Source organism: Schistocerca piceifrons, chromosome 4, assembly GCF_021461385.2.
Source record: "Schistocerca piceifrons isolate TAMUIC-IGC-003096 chromosome 4, iqSchPice1.1, whole genome shotgun sequence".
In the NCBI taxonomy this organism is placed as follows: domain Eukaryota; kingdom Metazoa; phylum Arthropoda; class Insecta; order Orthoptera; family Acrididae; genus Schistocerca; species Schistocerca piceifrons.
The window spans coordinates 630,856,485-630,880,581 of record NC_060141.1 but is presented as its reverse complement, the minus strand read 5'-3'; the positions used below and the strand labels follow the sequence as shown (position 1 = coordinate 630,880,581).

Here is a 24,097-nt window from a genome sequence, read left to right as displayed (position 1 = left end):
GACGTTCATCTAATAATTTTTCTGACGTTTCGCCAGCACGAGTGGCTGTCATTCTCAAAGCTTCACCCTCCCTTGCCGGTGGTGAACTGGAGCCGAGCTCGTGGCCGCAGACTATATGTACCTGGCACGCCAACGTCAAACCACCACCCGAGCCAGAAAAGAGGCATGATTAGTACGCTCGTAATGAGAGCAGGACGAATATGTGAGCCGCAACACCTCAAACGAGAAATGCAATACCTGGAAACTGTTCTGAGGAGCAATGGGTACCCCACAAATTACATTAGAAGTGTAACAGAGCCAAACACTCAGCGAAGTAAGGAACCAGAAAAAGAAATGTCGGGTACGGCCTTTCTGCCATACATTCCCAGAGTGACGGACAGAATCGGCCTATATTGCGCAAACATGGCGTAAAGACGATTTTCAAACCGACAAGGAAGATCAAAGAGTGTCTTAGATCGGCGAAGGAGAAAAGAGACCCACTTGCAATGTCGGGAATATACCGTATACCACGCACATGCGGGAAAGTTTATGTCGGAATGACTAGACGATCAATTAACACCAGGATCAAAGAGCATAAGTGACATTACAGGTTCGGGCAGGTGGAGAAATCGGCCGTGGCAGAGCACGCGCTGAATGAGACCGACCACGTAATAAAATTCGCCGACACGGAAGTTCTGGCTGTAGAGAAGCACTATCACACGCGCTTGTTCAGAGAAGCTGTAGAAATACAAAAACACGCGAACAGTTTCAACAAGAAAGAGGAAAGCCTTAAGGTAAACGGATCCTGGCTTCCCGTACTGCTGCGAACGACCGTCGCGGGTAGCAAGAGGAGAACCGCACCGGAAATGACCGCGGAGAAGCCCTCGGACGTTGGCGCGCCAGGTACACACAGTCTGCAGCCGCGAGCTCGGCTCCAGTTCACCACCGGCAAGGGAGGGTGAAGCTTTGAGAATGACAGCCACTCGTGCTTGCGAAACGTCAGAAAAATCATTAGATGAACGTCGGCCGAAGAACCCGAGACAGAAGCCAATAGGCAGTTTACTTACAAAGACTTCATCACCCGAAACCAAATCGAGAATATCTGAAGATGTGTGTCGGACGTAGACGTCTTTACAAAAGAGAAAGGACTACTAGAAAACTTTCCAGAGAGGGAAAACCTGACAGCTTTGCAGCACAACTTTTTACTGTTTAACACAACAATCGCTTACTCCTGGCGGGCTACACCAGCCCTGAAAAATATGATCATCGTTTCTGGCTAAAGCCAACAGAGATCCACAGGATTGGCCTCATTTCGAATCTGAATGTATGGACCTGGCAGAAACGTCCACTTGTTGTTAAGTAAACATAATACACTAAACTAACTCACCGATGTTTTTCAACCAAGCTACACTTTCTTCTAGCACTGTGAAATAGTGTAACGCACTCTTAGACGTCAGACGATGGAAACTCCAGGCGGGAATATCACCAATGTAGGAAAAGACAGATTGCTACTTACTGTAAAAAAGACACATCAAGTTACAGACAAGCTCATTTAAAAGACACTTACATAATGGCTTCATCAGTAAAAGAGAGACACACACCATTCACGCACCCAAGCGAGCACATCTCTCACAAACATGACTGCCAACTCCAGCATCAAGTGCAACTATCACCTGGGATGCAAGCAGCAATCTGGAGGGGGTTGGAGAGGGGGAGGAGGTAGTAATGTATGGGTGGGGAGAGAGTCAAACGCTGTCTGGTGAATGTGCAGGGGCTAGACTGCGAACAGGCGCAGCATCAGGACGCTGTAAGGCAGAGAGCTGGGGTCTCACCAAGGCCTTCACAGACAGGCTCTATCCCCGACCTAGTCCACAAACAGATTCCGTGTGCCATATCCCTTACATCTACGGTCCTCCCGCCACCCCCAAGAGCCAGTACTACCCTCAACTGGAACAACTGAACTACATCCATTGTTGGGGATCTGATTATCTATTATCATGCCCTGAAGTGAGGGACATCCTACCTGAGATACTTCCTACCACTCCTAAAGTGGTGTTCCATCGCCCACCCAACCTTCACAACATCCTAGTCCATCCCTATGCCACTCCCAGTCCCAAGCCCTTACCTTAAGGATCATATCCCTGTGGAAGACACAGATGCAAAATCTGCCCAATCCACCCACTCAACACTTCCCATTCCAGTCTTGCCACAGGCTTCTCTTACCCCATCACAGTCTGGGCCACCTGTGAAAGCAGCCATGTCATTTAATAGCTCTGCTGCAATCAATGCACAGCTTTTTATTGTGGTATGACTACCAACCAGATGTCCACCAGGATGAAGGGCCACTGCCAAATTGTGGCTAAGAGCACAGTAGATCACCCTATGGTTCAAATGGCTCTGAGCAATATGCGACTTAACTTCTGAGGTCATCAGTCGCCTAGAACTTAGAACTAATTAAACCTAACTAACCTAAGGACATCACACATATCAATGCCCGAGGCAGGATTCGAACCTGCGACCGTAGCAGTCGCTCGGTTCCAGACTGTAGCGCCTTGAACTGCACGGCCACTGCTATAGCACTTTCTCTCGGCAATGTCACAAAATGCTACAACGGGCTGTTGCTGAATCACAGGAAATCCCTACTAGAAGTGTATGAGAATTCTGTCATGAATAAGAACTCTTTACTCCGGATTATATGGGGGGGGGGGGGGCAAGTACTCCCCCTTGCTCCATCGCCCCCCCCCCCCCCCCCACAACCTCCCACCCTTGCTGAGGCCTGTGAATACGACGCATTAGTCTAACCAGGCTGTCTGTAAGGTTATTTGAGCCACGTGGACTGAGTGTTACCTATCATACCCTCAGACCCAGTTGGATAAAAATATTTAAAACTGGAAAAATCGTATAGTACTAATTATTACAAATTTTTAAATTTGGCAAAATATCGACCATAATCCATTCTGTGACAGTGCTATTTTGCGTTCAATAATTTAACCACTTTGAGAAAATGGGGTCTTTTATTAAAAGAGAAGTAAGCAGAAGAAATTAAAATTTTATTTGTTGTAATCTTCTGTTAGTTCATATACATACATGAAACAGCTTACAAAATGTATACACACAAAATTATAAATCATAAACCAGAATTATTCTGTTGCTTAGTTCTGCTGGTGAATGAGTCCAGAGTGTTGCATACACAAAGCTACACTGCAAGAAGTGCATGCCATTTAGGTTTGCTGCAAAATGAACACTCCTTCATGTACCTGCTGTAGGCACAATGTTCAGTCACATTTCTGAATAGCATCCCTTAGAATCTTGTAGCCTTTTCCTGAAATTTTAACCTATTAATTATTATTTTAGTGCTGGGTGTTGGTCGCATTTTTGTTTTTGAGCAGAAATTTGCAATTAGTTCATTGGCCAGAATATTTATAAATTTTAGATGTGACAGGGGTTTAGTATTCTCAGCAAGAAAGCTAGTCTCCTCATAAAGTATATATGCATTTACTGTGTTTCATCAATGAAGTAATAGAAAATTTTCATCCATCACACCTAGAAGGGAATGCAGATTCACTGGAATTCTAGACCAAAATGGAAGGCAAAATGTTTGAGTGTTATATAGACATGGATTAATTGCCTGTTTAGAAAACTTCAGCTGATATGGAGTAACTACGCACATATTAGATTCCAGAATCTGATTCTGAACCAGAAATGTATTTTAAATTCCTTCGTTGCTTGACTGAACTTCAACATAGCTCAGTTCCCTTTGGTGATCACTGCTGCCTCTGGAAGTTCCTACTAGAACATCCTCTGCATCTGAGCCTCCTCCATACACAGAATTGGAACCGATGTCGTCAAACACATCTTCCGAGAGAAGCCGTTCTATGTATGAAGGGTTCAAGCCTGATTTTCCCAATGGCATTATGACCAAAACTGTAAAAAGTACTATTTATATTACGACTCTGTAATTGTTGTAAAACTATGTAAACGTATGGTTTTGAAGCAAGAATGCAGATAAAAACTATTAACTGAGTGCAATACTATAATGTTGAAACTGTCCGTTAAAAGCGTCAAGTATACCCCTCTAATGAGGTATCGTAATAACATAAAACAACTTGTGCAGATTCATTTGCGTGCAACTGAAATATTACGATAAATTCATTGGAAATTACGATTAGGAATTTCTGTTGATACGAGATAAAATTCACTTCATAGTGATTTGCACTAGATACAGGGAAATTACAGTAAATTATTGTAAACGTAGCGATATTATACCGCAGTATCATAATAAATCGATTTAATTTTGTAAGTGTAGAGACCTACAAGCAAAATTCGAGGAGTCCATGCACTGAAAACATCTCCTTCTGCTTTCTGTATACTATGCAACTCACTATTTACGAAAAGCTGACCTTGCTATACTAACGTGGAAGTCAGCTTCTGTAGAACTGCCTATTTCATCTGAGCGGAATGCTTTTTTTTTTAGAAACTATTTGATAAAAGTCTAAAGTAAATGCTGAGGTATCACATGAACATTATATAATCTGCACAGATATATTTGTTTACAGCCGAAATATTACCTGAACTCCTGGGAAGTTCAGTTGTGTACCTATTGTCACACACACACACACACACACACACACACACACACACAATGGATGCAGAATACTGTCAACATATCTACATTACACTTTAAAATCGTAATAAGGCCACTTAATTACGTAGATGTAAAGACTTGCTAGCAAAATTACTTCTCAGTCCATGCGCTGAAAACTACGACTCCTTTGTGGTTACTTTATCGACCACAAAGTGCAATGAGTGCTATCACATGCTGACAAAACAATGAAAGCTCATTGTGGTTGATTTGTTGTCTACTTATCGTTCCCAATCAGTAGCTAAATGCGACAGGGTCGTTTACAGCCACCAGATTACAGAGATATTGTACCTTCTATAGAGTATTGAACCTTCAGTAAAATATCAACCACAAACCTATAAAAGGTTAAGTCTATACAATAGTTTCTTTTAAGTATTCCGCCATCTGACTGTACTTGTTTATGTCTATAGAGTAAGGAAGCAACACCCGTAAGAAGGGGAAAACCCCTTGCAACCATTTTCCTGTACAGTACTTATTGTGCTTCTTTGTCCTAGTGCGTATCAGTATGACATGGTTCAGATCGGCCACGTCAGTTTTATGCTGATCGCAACGTCCAGAAACTAGAATTTTTAATTTTTATTCCGTGTACATGTGTGGAGTAACACCCGTGTCCCAGCCTCATATGAATGTGGATGTACATGACGTTTACTTAGCTTCACACGATAGAGGAGAGATGTCCGGTTGTATGACTACTAGGTGTCTGTCCTTACATTGTTGAGCTACATGCCTTTCACGGTCCAGTCGTGGTGAACAACTTTCTTATTGCAGGTTTGAAATCAGTGTGAGGGAACAATGTTGGACGAAGTTTTCCATAATGCTCCTCGTTGCTACTAATTTAATTACTCTGAACTTCATAATGTCCTCTTCTCTGTAGCAACTGCACGTTCATGTCATTTCTACTTGCTTCAATGAAGGTTTCCATATACAATAGTGGTTTGACATGCCTGGTAAATATCCGTGAAAGAATGGAAAATTTTTGTTTCGCCTTCGTGGTTGGTAAGCTTAATTATTCCAAGGATAGTACAATGAATTTCAACAATGTACAGCGTACAGTTCATCTTACACAGACGTCTGAATTGGTCAGTGTGTCGACTGCGATTGAAAATGGAGAAAACCGAGTTTCGCGCTGTTACTAAACATTTCCATTTTGAAGTGTTGGACTGCCACACAAATCGAAACAGAATCGGATGACGTTCACACCGTCAGATGAAGACCATTTACTTTTGTATTAACGAATTTATTCATGGTCAGACAAGCACCGAAAACGAAGCAAGCTCTGAACGTAAAACTGAGGTTACCACAAAGGAAACCACTGACAAAATCCATGATAATGTAATGCAAGACCGCCGAATAAAAATTCGTGAGATTGCTGAGACTGTAAGCATCTCAGCTGAGCGATTGCATAATTTCCTGCACGGAGAATTGGCTATGAAAAAGCTGTGTGAGGTGGGTGCCGCGATTGCTCACATTTGACAAAAAGTGCAGCCGACACAACATTTCAACACAATGTCTGGCGATGTTTAATCGCAGTCCGCAATACTTTTGGCGCCGATTTCTGACTGTTGACGAAACCTGGATCCATCATTACACAGCAGAGTGAAAGCGGCAGTCAAAACTACATCCAAACGCTGGTGAGAGTGCACCGAAGGAGGCAAAGACCATTTTGTCAGCTGGTAAGGTGATAGGCACCGTGTTTTGGAGCTCTTAACGAATAATCCTGGCATATTACTTGGAAAAAGGCAGAACCATAACTGGACCCTAGTATGCTTCGTTGTCGGATTGACTGAAACTTGTGTTGACTAAAAAAAGGCGAAGGCTGACAGGCAAAAAGTGCTCTTTACCTTGGATAATGCATCATGCATCATCCAAGACATCAGTGGTGGAAGAGCACGAATTGAGCTTTGAATTGCTTCCTCATCCACCCTATTCACCAGACACCACCAAGTGACTTCTTCCTGCTCCCTAACTTGAAATTTTGGTTTGCTGGGTATAAATTTTCTCCGAAGAGGAAGTGGTAGGTGCAGACAACGAGTAATTTGCAGAGTTTGAAAGAAACTACTTTTGCGATGGAATGAAAAAGGTGAGGAATTCCTGGACCAAGCGTATATCCCTCAAAGAAGACTAAGTCGAGAAGTAAGGTGAGTTCCAGAATGAGATTTTCACTCTGCAGCGGACCGAGACTCGAAATCGGGACCTTTGCCTTTCTCGGGCAAGGTAGGAGACGAGATACTGGCGGAAGTAAAGCTGTTAGGACGGGGCGTGAGTTGTGCTTGGGTATCTCAGTTGGTAGAGCACTTGCCCGCGAAAGGCAAAGGTCCCGAGTTCGAGTCTCGGTCCTGTACACAGTTTTAATCTGCCAGGAAGTTTCAGTAAGGTGAGTTGTTTTACGAAACATTTTGTCTCGATTTTTTACCAGACTTCTCAAACCACTCTCTTATATTCAAAATATGTTAGTCTGCTTGTCGAATTTTGGATTTGTAATCTCTATATAACACTTTAGGAGCTCGTAAGTATCAACATGAGTTTAAATGTCTGTATGTCATTATAAATGGTCTCCAATACGGCTAACATGTCCGCTGTACAGACAGAAATTTCAGGTGAAAGTCCAACCATTTGATATGTGTTGTTACAGAGGCTAGAGCCGTGCTTGTACACAAGTATTGTAAGTGCATTTCCATACATGCAGAAATGAGAAATGGAACTGATCTCAAATACACCACCAGTACGGAAACTGTGTATAATATTTCTTCTGCAATCATTGTTGGAAGTTTCGACCACCGACGCATCCGCGTGCGGCTGTTGGAGCATGACAGGGACAAGCCGTCGGAGACGGAGGTGATCGAGCGTCGCGTCATGAGGGTCCGCTTGCACCGGCACTACGACTCGAGCAACTACAACAACGACATCGCGCTCATCCGGCTCAGCGAACCCGTCAAGATAGAGGGAGACCTGAGGACCGTCTGCATGCCCACCAAAGGTGAGTTACCAGGAAGAGACCTTTGTTGCGAGAATCACTACTGTTATTTTCAGAATGATAAACTTCTGACGTTTTTCTTCCTGTTGGCTTCAGAACTCTGCCTCTTGGTCGTTATCAACTTACAGTTAAGGTTAGGAATTAACATCTTAGAAAAACAAGCTGAAAATCGTAATATTTATGAACAGACGATTGAAAAAAAGTCTTTCCATTACATTTAGCATAGTTTTGACAGTATGTCTTGTCTTCGTCTACAGAGGATCGCCTAAGCTGACAGTCACTTCCAGTGAAAATCTGTTTTATTTAATAAAACGTAGAAAGGGATGATGCAAGAATAGACCTAAATCATTACTCGTACAAGAAGTTTTTCTGCTTCAATTCTTGAGCGAAATGGACTGATAAATGTGTTATATGATACAGTCGTGCCCTTTGTCACAAGTGATGATATGATATTGTGTGAATCTCGGGAAAAAATCTCATTTTCTGCTGGCTAGACGGTATGGTACATATTTGTATCTTCGACAATAAATTTTTTCACTCTAGTTCCTCGTCCAGAGAGAATTTAAGCCAGATAAATCTGTATCTCATTAGTAAATGGGAATAGACAGAATAAACAAGTTCCTTCTTTACTAAATCATCTGTAACAGTAATGATTTTACCAGCATGGGGATGTGCTAGTGGGTTACTATAGTTAATTACTATCATCGTCCCACGATGTTATCGATGGTCAAACAGTTATTTGTGAATAAATGTTACTGCCGATACTCACTAACTATGCGTATAAGCCAAGTCGAAAGTTACCTCTTGGAACTGTGTATTATATACATCATAAAATCATATAGCTCATACCGTTGTTCACATCCAGCTCTCTCTCTGTGCATCACCTCCTCCCCTTTCTCACTGTAATCTGATCCTCATATATATTACAAAGATATATTGCCTATGTCCATCCGAATGTTCATTAGAGTATCGTATAAAAATCTGAAGTAATCAGTCAATAATTTTTCGAAATATACGGTATCAATGTTTCCACTTTATATATTACATATACATCTACGTATGCATGTGCGTGATTGCTCTGCTATTCACAATAAGTGCCTGGCAGAGGGTTCAATGAATCACCTCCAAGCTGTCTCTCTACCGTTCCACTCTCGAATGACACGCGGAAAAAACGAGCACTTAAATTTTTCTGTGCGAGCCCTGATTTCTCTTTTTTTATCGTGATGATCATTTCTCCCTATGTAGGTGGGTGCAAACTGAATGTTTTCGCAATCGGAGGAGAAAACTTGTGATTGAGAAGATCCCGTCGCAACGAAAAACGCCTTTGTTTTAATGATTGCCACTCCAATTCACGTATCATGTCTGTGACACTATCTCCCTTATTTCGCGATAATACAGAACGAGCTACCCTTCTTTGTATTTTTTCGATGTCGTCCGTCAGTCCCATCTGATGCGGATCCCACACTGCACAGCAGTAGTCCAAAATAGGGCGGACAAGCGTGGTGTAAGCAGTCTCTTTAGTTGTTGCACCTTCTAAGTGTTCTGCCAATGAATCGCAGTTTTTGGTTTGCTCTACCCACAATATTATCTAAGTGATCGTTCCAATTTAGGTTATTTGTAATTGTAATCCCTAAGAATTTAATTGAATTTACAATCTTCAGATTTGTGTGACTTATCGCGTAATCGAAATTTAGCTGATTCCTTTTAGTACTCATGTGAATAACTTCACACTTTTGCTTATTCAGGGTCAATTGCCTCTTTTCGCGCCATACAGATATCTTATCCAAATCATTTTGCAAGTCGTTTTGATCGTCTGATGACTTTACAAAACGATAAATGACAGCATCATCTGCAAGCAATCTAAGACGGCTACTCGGATTGTCTCCTATGTCGTTAATATAGATCAGGAACAATATAGGGCCTGTAACACTTCCTTGGGGAACGCCGGATATTACTTTTGTTTTACTCGATGACTTTCCGTCTATTACTACGAACTGTGACCTTTCTGACAGCAAACCAGGAATCCAGTCGCACAACTGAGGCGATACTCCGTTGGCACGCAGTTTGGTTAGAAGACGCTTGTGAGGAACGGTGTCGAAAGGGAAAGCCTTCTGGAAATCTAAAAAAAATGGAATCAATTTGACACCCCCTGTCGATAGCACTTATTACTTCATGAGTATAAAGAGCTATTTGTGTTTCACGAGAACTATATTTTCTGAAACCGTGCTTTGTGTCAATAAATCGTTTTCTTCGAGGTACTACGTGTACCGGTATATAGTATATACATTAAAATATAAATCCTATGTGTTAATTCAGGGTATAACCTACCTCCATTCCAAATTTAATCCGAATCCATTCAGTTGTGTCAGCGTGAAGGAGTAAAGGTATGTCCAGACGATGTCTCTTTTCTCAGGCGCAATCGCAGCTGCACGTGAACAAAAGCGCACGCACAAAAAGTTAGTGGAAAAAACACAAATACAGATACACATTCTCGTGTCCACATGTTGCCTCTTTGCTGCAGTTATCTGCTATGGAACTGTTTATTAGCTCGGCAGTTTGCGCTGCGTTTATTATGAAAAAAGAAAAAGGCTACAGAAAAAGAAAACACAAAGGCGACTATCGGTAAAAAGAAATACCTAAACAACAGAGATGTTTTAATGTGAGACGTGCAAAATGACGACGATATTTTGTTTGAAAATTTGGCAAGAATTTCTCAGTAAGATTTTGATTCATTGGTAATGAAACCGAAACACGTTTCTCTAGGAAAGATACTGTTATGCGAAATACAATTTCTGTACAGATGCGGCGTGCAATAACACTCCTTTATCTGCAACTTGTGATCCATTATACTAGTTTGAGCTATTTGTTTTCCGTATCAAAATAAAGCATTTCAGTTATTATTCCTGAAATTGCGAAGCTCTAATGGGGTATTCTTAGTGATCATGTAAAGGTTAGTTAACTTTCATTTTTTTTTTATTTTATAAAGATATTACCTGCACAGTAAACACACAAATTTACAGAGTTTAGCTGAACAGACGAGATGAATGAGACTGCTGTTGAAGATTCGAGGGTTCGCCAGTTGGTTTCTGAACTGCGCAATGGTGCTGAGACTCGATCCATCTTGCTGCAAATTTTTCTGCATCGAAGCAATGCAAAGGAGGTCCATTTATTGAAATGAAAATAGATCTGAATGTGTCGCAATTTGTAAATGATTTCTCTGATCAGTCAGCGCTAGAATCATGGCACTAAATCCGCATTCACATTCAATTGTAGATATAGACATAATTTCGGTTGCTTTCACAAGTTCTTTCACAGAAGCGGGCATCTGTTGTGGATTTTCTTTATAGATTCGAAAATCTTGACCTAGTGACACACATGTACTTTCACTTAATTTAAAATTCACCTTCTTACATAAGCGAGGAATTGACATGTCCCCGTAAAACGTACACGTTCATAATCGTATGAAGGCCATGTTTCTGAATTTAATGCGGCTGCATCTGAAAATACGAGGTGTGGCTAGAAAAAAACCGGACTAGTACTGGTGAAACAATAAAACGAATGCAATAAGGCTGAAAGTCGCGTGGCCTGTCACGTGACTCTCGCTCCGCCTACTGCTCGAGTTTCATCTGCCTCCTGCACTCAGTCTGCCCGTGGCGTCTGTTTTAAGTAGTTGACGTTTTGTCTGTGCGTCGGAAAATGTTGAGTGTACAGAAAGAACAGCGTGTTAACATCAAATTTTGTTTCAGACTAGGAAAATCTGCAAGTGAAACGCTTGTAATGTTACAACAAGTGTACGGCGATGATTGTTTATCGCGAACACAAGTGTTTGAGTGGTTTAAACGATTTAAAGATGGCCGCGAAGACACCAGTGATGACACTCGCACTGGCAGACCATTGTCAGCAAAAACTGATGCAAACATTGAAAAAATCGGTAAACTTGTTCGACAAGATCGCCGTTTAACAATCAGAGCAGTGTCTGAGTTAACAGGAGTTGACAAGGAAAGTGTTAAGGCAGATTCTTCATGAAAGTTTCAACATGAACAAAGTGTGTTCAAAAATGGTTCCAAAGTGTCTCACAATTGAACAGAAGGAACGCCGAAGAATGATTTGTTCTGACATCCTGGAAAACATTGAAAGTGATCCCACCTTCTTACAAAATGTTATTACTTGCGATGAATCGTAGTTTTTTACTTACGATCCCGAAACTAAACGCCAATCGATGCATTGGAAAACTCCTGGTTCTCCACGACAAAAAAAAGCACGAATGTCAAAATCGAAATTCAAGGCAATGACGATTGTTTTTTTTTGACATCAAAGGGATTGTGCACATTGATTGGGTACCAGAGGGACAAACAGTGAATCAGCATTACTACATTAGCGTACTGGCTACCCTACGTGAGCGAGTACGGAGAAAACGGAACGATTTGTGGAGAAAAAAGTCATGGCTTCTTCACCAAGACAATGCCCCAGCTCACAGTGCGTTGTCAGTGAAGACGTTTTTGGCAAAACACAACATTCCCATCTTAGATCATCCACCCTACTCACCTGATTTGGCCCCCTGTGACTTTTTTCTTTTCCCTAAAGTCAAGTCAGCTTTGAAAGGAACTAGATTTGAGACTGTTGAAGCAGCAAAAGAAAAAGCGACGGAAGTAATGTATGAACTTACCGAAAATGATCTGCAGCATTGCTATGAACAGTGGAAAATTCGTATGGAGCGGTGTAGAGACCGAGGAGGAGAGTACATTGAAGGAGATAACATGAAATTGTAAATAATTGTAAATAAATGTTTTTTCCAGCATCAGTCCGGTTTTTTTCTAGCCGCACCTCGTAAATACAAGTCTACAGATCAGTCTTTTATATTCTCCACCAAAGACTGAAAAATGTTCTTCCGAAATGTCTGAAATTTGTTACATTCAATACCAGATGGTCCTTTAATTATCATTCCTTCGAAGGTGCGCTTCTCCTCTAACTCTTATACAATCATCCTCTTTTGCGGGGAGTCATTTGTTTTCAGTGTTTCAACAGTATTTATGGCCACGTCCATTTCTTGTTTCACTTTAAGGACTGAAGAATTTCTGTTTTGCATGTAGAATGATAATACTTGCAGAACTTCTTGGGCCTCATAAAGTACGATTAATTTCATTATAAGCAACCACTTTGTGAGATGTTTTATAACAACCCTTCAAATTTAGATCTCTCGTGAGTTGATCGCGAAACATCATCACTCAGTTTTTCAAAAAGATTGACAAGAGAAATATGACTTTCAAGAAGAAATCGAACGGCATTACATGAGGAAACAACCAACGCACATGAAAAAACAGTTCAGTTTTAATAGCTGCGAGGACGATTCTTGTGAAACATCCTGTAACCGTCTCTGATTTTTGGGACTGCGAGAAGCCACAGTATACAAGGAACCTAAAAAACCCTGTATGTGGCATACCACTGCTACATCATTCATAACATCGTAGACAACTATTTCCATTTTGTGGTTCATACAGTGCACGATAGTCAAACCCTTACGTACGTAAATGATTACCCCGTGGAGCTGCTACTGCTTCGTGAGGTACTAGCATTGTTGATGCACCATCTACTGCGATACCTACAACATGGTTTTTTAGTACATCGTATTTAGGCTCATACTTTTCAAGAGCTGCTAACAGTGCTCTGAAAATGCATTCTTCTGTCTCACATTCCAATTCAACGATATCGAAAAAATAATTACAAGCAAATCCCTCAAAGGACAAACGTACATTTATTATTAAACAGGTTTTATTATAAATGGTTGCACTTCCATCCATTATAATAGTAAGTTTATACCCGATTCTATAACGTGGTGAGCAAGATATTTTTTTGTCCTTTTGCTCTCCTACAAACATAATGTTTCGTCATGCGTGGTCAGAGTGTAGCATATTATCGGCTGATAAACCATTTCACTTTTGTACTTCGATTACTGTGGATGTGATTTGAATGGTAATTTCTGTTTAGCAACTACATAGTTGAACAACGAATTGTCGCTTTTTATTGATGTTGCTTTCCCAAAAACTTTTAAATTTCACTGACGGATTTTTCTAAACTTCGCTTTTGTTTGTTATGTATGATTTCTAAGCATTTAATGTGTTATTTGCGCGTTTCATGATCACTGTTTTTTTTTTTCTTTCAACACTAGCTAAAAATGCGTTATCGGTTATCGATACGCACCTTTCCACTTAAGTTCACGAACTTTTCAACACACTGCGTATATTACCAAGTTTTGGTCATTTACAGACAGCCACAATTTTGAAAACGTGAGAATGCAACATAATTTCCTATAATTTCAAGCCTGCTTTTACTCTCATTCGTACCTTGAGGCTTCTTACAGGTTTGTCACCGAAGATTCACTCTCTCTCTCTCTCTTTATTAACACCATTATTACAGTTTTTTTTTTTTTTTTTTTTTTTTTTTTTTTTTTTTTTTTTTTTTTTTTTTTTTTGAGATTCACAGTCTATTTTAATTCTTTTAGCACCACTGTCAGTATCCTGGTTGTCAACGATTGCACACGTATCTGGCAACGCACTGCTCTTAAGGAATTACGAAATTTTGCTTTGTTAGAAAACCAGCTAAAATTTCGTAGTTCTTTCAGGCCTGCACGCACTTAGCTCACTAACAATCTTACCAAAGCGGGAACGAGTGGAGATCGCCGCATCTTTTCCGGACGCGAGTGAACAACCGAACAACACAAATTAATTTCGCATACACGATACTGGAAAAGCTGCGTTAAGCTCGACCCACGTGGTCCGCGGCTAGCAAAGTCAAGGCTGTCGCATCCCGCCCGCCAGGTAGCTTTGCTTAGTTTTCAACCGCTGCTCACGCAAGTGTGCTACGGCTGCCACCACTACCTGCTTCGCAGGCTGGGAAGTAAGGGACGGTGGAGCTCAGATAATAGCGACAATAACAACATGAGATCGACGGGTCAGTTTGAAATGCTTAAATACACAACGCTTTTTCCACAATATGTTAATATTAACAGTTTATTGATACTTTCTGCGTACGTATCTACAAATTTAAATTAAATGTTAAGTTTTATATATCCAGTGATCGGGAAATAAACATCCCTGTCCGGCATGGGTAACTTAAAATCATAGGGTGAATGATTCGATACAGGTAGAACCCCCACTCCCCTTCCCCCTCCGCCAGACGGTCACTGGTAAAAACTCATACCGGTATTGCGGTTGAAACTGACCCAAAGAACAGTATTAATTCCAAGCAATTTTTAATTAAAGTTCTGATTTATCTGTAGTGTCGAAAACATAATAGTTTCTACTTCTAGTATTTCAATTTTCATTAGTCCTTAGTAACAGTTTGTGAGGTTCTATGAGTAACACTGACTTATATGTACTAAGTAATTCCAAAATCTAAAGGTAATCTGCTTGTCTTGAACAATCTATCAATATTTCAAGTATTTTTTTTACCTTCCACTGCAGTGATGGAGCTGGTACATATTTCTATCGCCTACAAAAAGGACAAATTTTGAGTCTTGTGACGATGCAAGTGGAAGAAAATTCACATAACCATAAAGAGTAAAAATTAACCACTGCAATCAGACTTCACACTAATCTCCATCTACATCCATATTCTGCAAATCACTGTGAATTGCATGGCAGAGGGTATTTCCCACTGCACCAGTTATTTGGCCTTCTTCTCATTTCACTCAAGCATGGAGTGTGGGAAGAATGCCTGTTTAAATGCCTCCGCGCCTCTGTAATTCATTTAATCCTGTTCTTATGACGTTACTGGAGTGGTACTTCGGAGGTTGTATATTCTTAGTCATTATTTACAGTCAATTCCTGAAACTTTGTATGTAGGCTTTCTCGAGATAGTTTCTATCTATCCTCAAATGTTTGCCAGTTCAGCCAGCTGGAGTGGCCGAGTGGTTCTAGGTGCTACAGTCTGGAACCGAGCGACCGCTCTGGTCGCAGGTTCAAATCTTGCCTCAGGCATTGATGTGTGTGATGTCCTTAGGTTAGTTAGGTTTAATTAGTTCTAAGTTCTAGGCGACTGATGACCTCAGAAGTTAAGTCGCATAGTGCTCAGAACCATTTGAACCATTATTTTTGCCAGTTCAGTTTCTTCAGGATCTCTAATACTCTCCTATGGATCAAACAAAATGGTGACTATTCATGCTGCCCCTCTCTGTATATGTTCAATATTCTATGTTAGTCCTATTTGGTATGAATCGCACACACTTGGACAATATTCTAGGATAGATCACATGAGTGACTTTTAAGCGATGCCCTTTGTTGATTGATTGCATTCCCTAGTATTCTGCCAATAAACTGAAGTCTGCTACTGCTTTACCTATGACTGACCCTACATGATCATTCTATTTCATATCTTCACAATGTGTTAAATTCACACATTTTTGTGAGTTGACTGATTCCAACTATGATTCGTTGTCACTGTCAAATAGTTTTGTGGATTGATTGATTCCAACTGTGATTCGTTGTTACTGTAGTCATAGGATATTACATTTTTTTCATTGTCGAGTGCACAATTTTACATTTTCGAACATTAAAGAAAGAAAGTTTCCAATCACTGCATCACTTTGAAATCTCATTAAGGTCTAACTGAATAATTGTGCAGTTTTTCTCAGATAGTACATCATGATAGATAACTGCATCATCCACAAAACAAGGATCTTAAGACAATTCCCTTGAGCACACCCAAAGTTACTTCTACATCTGTTGATTACTCTCCATCCAAGATAACATGCTGCACCCCCTTTACCAAAAAATCGTCAATTCAGCCATGAATTTTGCTTGCTACCCCTTTGACGATACTTTTGATAATAACTGCAGATATGGTACTGAGTCAAACACTTTTTGGAAATCAAGAAATAGCACATCTCCTTGACTGCCTTGATCCATGACTTTCAGGATGTCATGTGAGAAAAGTATGAATAGCGTTTCACATGATCAATATTTTTGAAATCTGTGCTGACTGGTATGAATGAGGTAATTCTGTTCAAGATACCTCATTACATTGGACCTCATAATATGTTCTTATATTCTGCAACTAATAGATGTCAAGGATGTTGAGTGGTAGTTTTGTCAATCACTTCTTCTGTTTCCCTTTTTGTAGATGGGTGTGACCTTTGTTTCCTTCCAACAGCTGGAGATGGTCTTTCGTTTTAGATATCTATGGTATAGCTAACTCAGCCACAACATAAATACACTCCTGGAAATTGAAATAAGAACACCGTGAATTCATTGTCCCAGGAAGGGGAAACTTTATTGACACATTCCTGGGGTCAGATACATCACATGATCACACTGACAGAACCACAGGCACATAGACACAGGCAACAGAGCATGCACAATGTCGGCACTAGTACAGTGTATATCCACCTTTCGCAGCAATGCAGGCTGCTATTCTCCCATGGAGACGATCATAGAGATGCTGGATGTAGTCCTGTGGAACGGCTTGCCATGCCATTTCCACCTGGCGCCTCAGTTGGACCAGCGTTCGTGCTGGACGTGCAGACCGCGTGAGACGACGCTTCATCCAGTCCCAAACATGCTCAATGGGGGATAGATCCGGAGATCTTGCTGGCCAGGGTAGTTGACTTACACCTTCTAGAGCACGTTGGGTGGCACGGGATACATGCGGACGTGCATTGTCCTGTTGGAACAGCAAGTTCCCTTGCCGGTCTAGGAATGGTAGAATGATGGGTTCGATGATGGTTTGGATGTACCGTGCACTATTCAATGTCCCCTCGACGATCACCAGTGGTGTACGGCCAGTGTAGGAGATCGCTCCCCACACCATGATGCCGGGTGTTGGCCCTGTGTGCCTCGGTCGTATGCAGTCCTGATTGTGGCGCTCACCTGCACGGCGCCAAACACGCATACGACCATCATTGGCACCAAGGCAGAAGCGACTCTCATCGCTGAAGATGACACGTCTCCATTCGTCCCTCCATTCACGCCTGTCGCGACACCACTGGAGGCGAGCTGCACGATGTTGGGGCGTGAGCGGAAGACGGCCTAACGCTGTGCGGGACCGTAGCCCAGCTTCATGGAGACGGTTGCGAATGGTCCTCGCCGATACCCCAGGAGCAACAGTGTCCCTAATTTGCTGGGAAGTGGCGGTGCGGTCCCCTACGGCACTGCGTAGGATCCTACGGTCTTGGCGTGCATCCGTGCGTCGCTGCGGTCCGGTCCCAGGTCGACGGGCACGTGCACCTTCCGCCGACCACTGGCGACAACATCGATGTACTGTGGAGACTTCACGCCCCACGTGTTGAGCAATTCGGCGGTACGTCCACCCGGCCTCCCGCATGCCCACTATACGCCCTCGCTCAAAGTCCGTCAACTGCACATACGGTTCACGTCCACGCTGTTTTGGCATGCTACCAGTGTTAAAGACTGCGATGGAGCTCCATATACCACGGCAAACTGGCTGACACTGACGGCGGCGGTGCACAAATGCTGCGCAGCTAGCGCCATTCGACGGCCAACACCGCGGTTTCTGGTGTGTCCGCTGTGCCGTGCGTGTGATTATTGCTTGTACAGCCCTCTCGCAGTGTCCGGAGCAAGTATGGTGGGTCTGACACACCGGTGTCAATGTGTTCTTTTTTCCATTTCCAGGAGTGTACAATTCAGGATCCAATGGGATCCTATCGGGCCCTGGAGCTTTGTTGAGTTTTAGTGGGTTCAGCTGTTTCTCAACACTACTGACAGTAATATCTATATCACTCATCTTTGCAGTGGTGCAAGAACTAAACTGGGGCAATACTCCTGGATTCTCATTTGTAAAGGAAAATTTGAAAATGGTTCAGCATTTCTGTTTTTGCTTTCATCCGTGAGTGCCTGGATACTAACTTTGGTACCATTAACAGCCTTTATGTACGACTGTGATTCCTTTCGGTTGTGTGAGATATCCTTCAATAATATTCTGTTACAGAAGTCATTGAAGACTTCATACATTGTCCTTTTGACAGCCAAGCTCTTTTCATTCAGTATCTCCCTATCTTTAGTCTGATAGATCATATAACATTGCATCTAGCTCTGATAATATGCTTAGTTTGATGGGAAGTGAATGCAAATGTTTCTCCAGGTATGGCATATCCAACTGAAGCTACCCATAAATGATTAGATCCCGCAGAGAATGCTGTGTTTCACTCATTGCTCCAATTAATCACAGATATTTTCTTTGGGATTAAGATTGGGTGATTTTGTGGGCCACTCAAAGTGTAATATGGTGCCTGAGTGTAGTCAAACCAGGAACGTATGCGTAGAGCCCTGTGAACACAGCTATTGTCATCTAGGAAGACATGAATGTCCACAGCATACTCATGAAGAAGGTGTGGAAGAAAGGGCAACACTTAGTCTCCAAGAATATGGAAACAAACAACCTATTTCATATCCATTGCAATCTGAATGAGTTGGCCCAAGTCATGGTCTGAAAAACAGCCCCAAACATCCAAGGTACCACCTACAGCCTGAAATACACCCTCCACATGCTGCAGGTTAAACACTTCATTGCACTGCCAGAGCTTTGAACACCTTCCATCATTTCCAACTGTACACCTCCAGTCAACCACTGTCCTGTTTAACTTAATGAAAACATGCAGCTTTGGATGCCCTGTGAGCAATGACCTACTACAATAGACCTGACTCAGAATATCCATTGTGTGCAGTTGCCTTTGCAATATACACTTGAAAACTGGTTGAGATGGGCTTGTTTTCACTGGCGGCACAAATTCTTGTCAAGTCTGAAAACAGTTTTCAGTGAAAAGGCATGAACACTCATCATCAGAATCTTTGTGTGACTACTGTTTGTACAAAGTGTTACATGGCTGCAAATGAAACACTATTCTGTTCATACGTTGGACAGTCTGCATTGATACACCAAAAAAAGGCAACTTTCCTCATGGTGGAATAATAAACATTTCCAAACACAATAGCTCCTTTCTGCCATTCTGTTACATATCCACATCGAACCATCTTAGTGTGTTGATTCTGTGCAACCATCTGGCTCATACATGCCACTTCACTGCCATGACTTTTGCCAGTGGTTTAAGGTAACATGAGTGCTTTATACTGGTCTGCGGCCTCTGCAGTGCTCCAAGGCAACCAGTGTGCTCCTTTAAAGAAGTGGAAAATATTTTATTATAAATAAATATATTAAAACAAGCAGAGGACACAAAATATAATCTAATGTTACAACATCTCTGATTGTTTTTAAAGTATTCCCAAAGGAAATAGTTTCTGATTAATTGATTCTAGTTTATCATCTGTCAGGATAAATATAGCCTGTTCAGTTGAAAGTCCTTTCTGAAATCCAAGCAGTTTTGTACTGAGTGCACTATGTTTTTTATCAAGCCTATTGTACATAGCTTTTCAATATATATTTTTAGAATACTGATAACAATGAGATGAGTTGGTAGCTCTTCACTTATATTTTGTCTTCTTTTTTGTGGAGTGACTTGACTACATCTTTGCATTAATGTGGGAAAGTTATCCTATTGAAACAGTGTGCGATTTGCAGGGGGGGATGGGGGGGATTTCCCCCCCTCTGCATCAGACCATCCCCTCCTCTGGTTTTAGTTTATGCATCCCAACCTGGGATGTTTATTTCCTACACACTGGAGTAAAACTTTATATATAATTTAAATTTGTGGAGCCGAACACTGAAATTTTTTAATAAGTCTTACTATTAATACTATTAATATTTTTCAGTTTTCTATCATCAGAATAAGTACAACTTTTCACAAATGTGCCTCTACTTTTTGAATTCCCCTCGTATGCATGTATATAGACGATTTTGTAAATAAGGTTTACCTATAATGTACTTTTAAAGATATAACAAGGGATGGCCTTTCTGATAGTGCATATGCATGAATAATGAGTCTTGGCATTAACATCTATTTATAAATAGCTGTTTAACCATGCGTAATGCCATGGTCCAAGCTAGTAACATACATAATTCTACTAACCCCCTAAGACATCCCCCACACTGGTAAAAGCACAAATCGCACCTTGCTATGAAATGATTAATTTCACAAGTAACTTGCTGCATTGTGAACTGAAAATTTCTTTATTTTCTACTGTTTTCATCATGACCATGTGAATATTTATTTTTCAGGTATTCATAGTTGATAGCACTGAAAACTTTTTTAGGAGCTTTAGAATGAAGTTTAATTTTATGAAACTAATTTTGGAATGGTTTTTGAGAAAACACTGCCATCAGCCATTTTTATTTCTTATATGTATATTAGCTCCAGCAAATTAAATAGGAAAAAGTTTTGATGGAAGAATTCCAGAGAGGCAGGTTGCTATTTTTCATGTATAATTGTTTACATCCTCCATCTTTGTCAGAGGAAAAATTCGGTCTTGAAAATGATTACTTTTGATGTTTTATAGTTATCCTACTTTTTGGCCCAAGAAGATGGCTATACCTAAGGCAGCCATTAGTTTAGCTATATCTTTGTTTTCCATTTCTTGAAACACAAAGATACAGCTGTACTAATGACTGCGTTGAAGTCTACACTTTTAGAGGAATTGATACACCATTAAAAATTCTAAAAATCCCCATTGTGAATACTAATATGTATTTGAATATTTAGCAAACTACAAAAGAAAAAAGAATTTCCATGGAAATAAAAGGACACACAGCCAGACAAGACTGACTAATCCAGATTAGTTCTTATGGCATGATAAATCTCAAAACTGACCAAGTCATTTATATAACAAAATGGCAATTTTTGAGACTTGCACCCCCTTCCCATATTGGAAAAGTTTCTGTAGACCACCCATGGATCCATAACTTGCACTTGAAAAATTTAAGTGCACTTACAGTTTGTATATATTCTGTATAAAGCTAACTGACCTAGCAATGATGACAGCGTTTAAAAAATTGAACCAGGGCACTTTTTTAAAACATGTATTTTAATAGTCTCAGTTGTGAATTACCACAAATGTTCACTAGTTTTGATGCTATCCAGTATACAACTGAGTGGTGTTACTAGTCTGGTATAATGCTATTCCTTTAATTTTACAACTTATGCCATTAGATCTTTAATAGATTTTTTTCAGAACATGTGATTAATCAAGTCTAATTTTAAGAATTTTTAATTTTAAATATTTTCAGTTTATGTTATCTACTCAAAATAGATGCTTTTTAATATTTACTTTTATACATCTGAAGATGATCATTCATTGAGCGAAACCAGTAATCATGTATGACTACTTGCAACTGAGCTAGAGGAAATAAATACTTTAAGAAAATACAGTTGCAGGATGTCTCTTGACAAAATGTTGTCTATTATCAAGGACACTTTCATCGATAGTGGTGTGTATGTTGTTGGAGGTACAATCAGTGGTACTCTGTGTAACCTGTGGTGTCTGTGCAGGCCACAGCTTCACTGGGGAGCAGGGTCTGGTAACAGGCTGGGGTGTAACAAAACCATTGGGCCAGCCATCATCGCAGCTGCGTGAAGTGACAGTGCCCATCATGGCCAATTCAGAGTGCCGGAAGACTGCTTATGGCCAGCAGCGCATCACTGAAAACATGATGTGTGCTGGATACCCAGAGGGCAAGAAGGATTCCTGCCAGGTATGGGTCTGTCTCAGTTTGATCTTAGCACCAGAAATAATTAGGCTGAAGAAGGCAAAATCCCTGACCTGTGGATCTTCATAACTATAAAGCAAAATATCTACATGTTAATTATGTTCATCAAAATCATGTGTTGAGGAACACATGTTGTGCAGCAAGGTAGCTAAGTGCCACATATTATTTGCATTTTCCTAGTGTGTGTGTGTGTGTGTGTGTGTGTGTGTGTGTGTGTGTGTGTGTGTGTGTGTGTGTGATCGATCCTTCTATAATTTTTGATAAATAATGTGCATTTTTCTTATAATCATTTTTAGCATGATTTAAAGTTGTTGAACATGAATACAGTGACATACTCTCTCTCAGTACACTCACAAATATGAAAAAAGAGTAGTATAAAATGGAACTAAAAGTGCAGAAGATGAATTACACTATTGTCATTCAGGATAGGCTTGCAGTATTAAGTCAAACAACACAATATACATTGTATGGATATATTGCTCACCACAGACTAGTTTGGTATAGTTGATACTTGCATCTGAATGACCAAACTAGGCTGATTATGAAAGGATCTTTACATACGTTATGTGCATGTAATGGATCAGCACACAAAACAGTGGATCTCAGTGAATACTTAACTGAAGAAGTCAGCCTAATATTGATTTTTCGTGGGTTCCACATGGTTCATAATGTGACACTGTATCTGTTTACCACTATGCAAAACTTTAAATTAATGTGGGGGATTTAGAATGGATTATATTTTTTTGTGTGAAAGCTGCTCACCAAAAGGAAGACATACTGTGCATTGTGTGGATGTCAGCATACATTTTCTGCCTGTTTTCCTTGCCTTCAAGTAAGCTTTTGTTAGAAGTAACAGTACACGCAAAAAACCAAAAATGAGACTGGGTACCTGTCGTTCACATTACAGTATTTGGAGTTCAGTCTTAGTGGTAAACTTTCTACCAAATTCGTCTCAATTCAAGAGGTGTTATAAATAACTGCAAACTGGGCTATGAGTCCATACCCTAGCGAGCTTGCATTGCGTTACAGTTTTTCTCAGCACTTTCAATTCCTGAGCATATGATACATTAATAGGCCCATGGGTTCACTCAAAACTGCATTGAGAAGTGGCATAGTGGAAAGTTTGTGAAATCTCGTTATTTTAAAAGGATAATTTTATATTCAATCTCATGTTTAGCCAAATATAATAACCATGCTCATTTTTATTTCATTGCAATTCATCATTCTACATTTTATTTCAAAAAATTACAGTGTTTATAGTAGATACAAAGACATTTTGCACTTGCCAAAAAAATAATATGCTACAAAAATCTTTCATCAATAATAGGAAACACTATAATTAGTGGTTGTGTTCACAGGGAGACAGTGGTGGTCCACTACATATCAAGAATAATACACTGCATCACCTCGTTGGTGAGTTGTTAGACTATTACTTTTCAATTACAATAAGCTGTTGCATACTGCTACTGCTCTTGTAGCACCTCCAACCACAATTAACTGACCAAAATAGTATTAGCAGTTGCTGACATTGCTGCATCTCTGTTTCAGGAGTGGTGTCTTGGGGTGAAGGCTGTGCACAGCCAAATTATCCAGGAGTGTATACTCGGGTCAATAGATACATCACTTGGATTACCAGGAACACAGTGGACAGCTGTTTCTGCAGTTAATAAGAAAAAGCTGCTACAAGAATATTCAACATTATTACAAACAATATATGCAAAATATGGTGCATCCAAATTGGAAAGACACATACAGCTTTATGGTTATGATTTATTTCCTTGTTATTTTCAACAAATATTTTGCTTTCCATAGAAGATGATGGTGAAGAAATGAAATATCATAGTTACATGTTTCAGTTTGATGTATGTTACATAATAACATAACTGTTGGAG

General features: G+C 40.5%; 1 protein-coding gene across 1 annotated transcript in view; it reads left to right on the top strand.

The window, feature by feature from the left end:
* LOC124795532 (trypsin-1-like) overlaps positions 1–23,886 on the top strand; it is a 50,340-nt gene extending 26,454 nt beyond the window's left edge. The window contains exons 5-8 of the mRNA XM_047259604.1: positions 7,390–7,598; positions 21,988–22,190; positions 23,564–23,618; positions 23,754–23,886. Of these exons, the coding sequence (XP_047115560.1) occupies positions 7,390–7,598; positions 21,988–22,190; positions 23,564–23,618; positions 23,754–23,872 (586 nt within the window). The 3' untranslated portion in view covers positions 23,873–23,886. The remainder of the gene's footprint in view (positions 1–7,389; positions 7,599–21,987; positions 22,191–23,563; positions 23,619–23,753) is intronic.
* Positions 23,887–24,097: the final 211 nt, after the last annotated feature.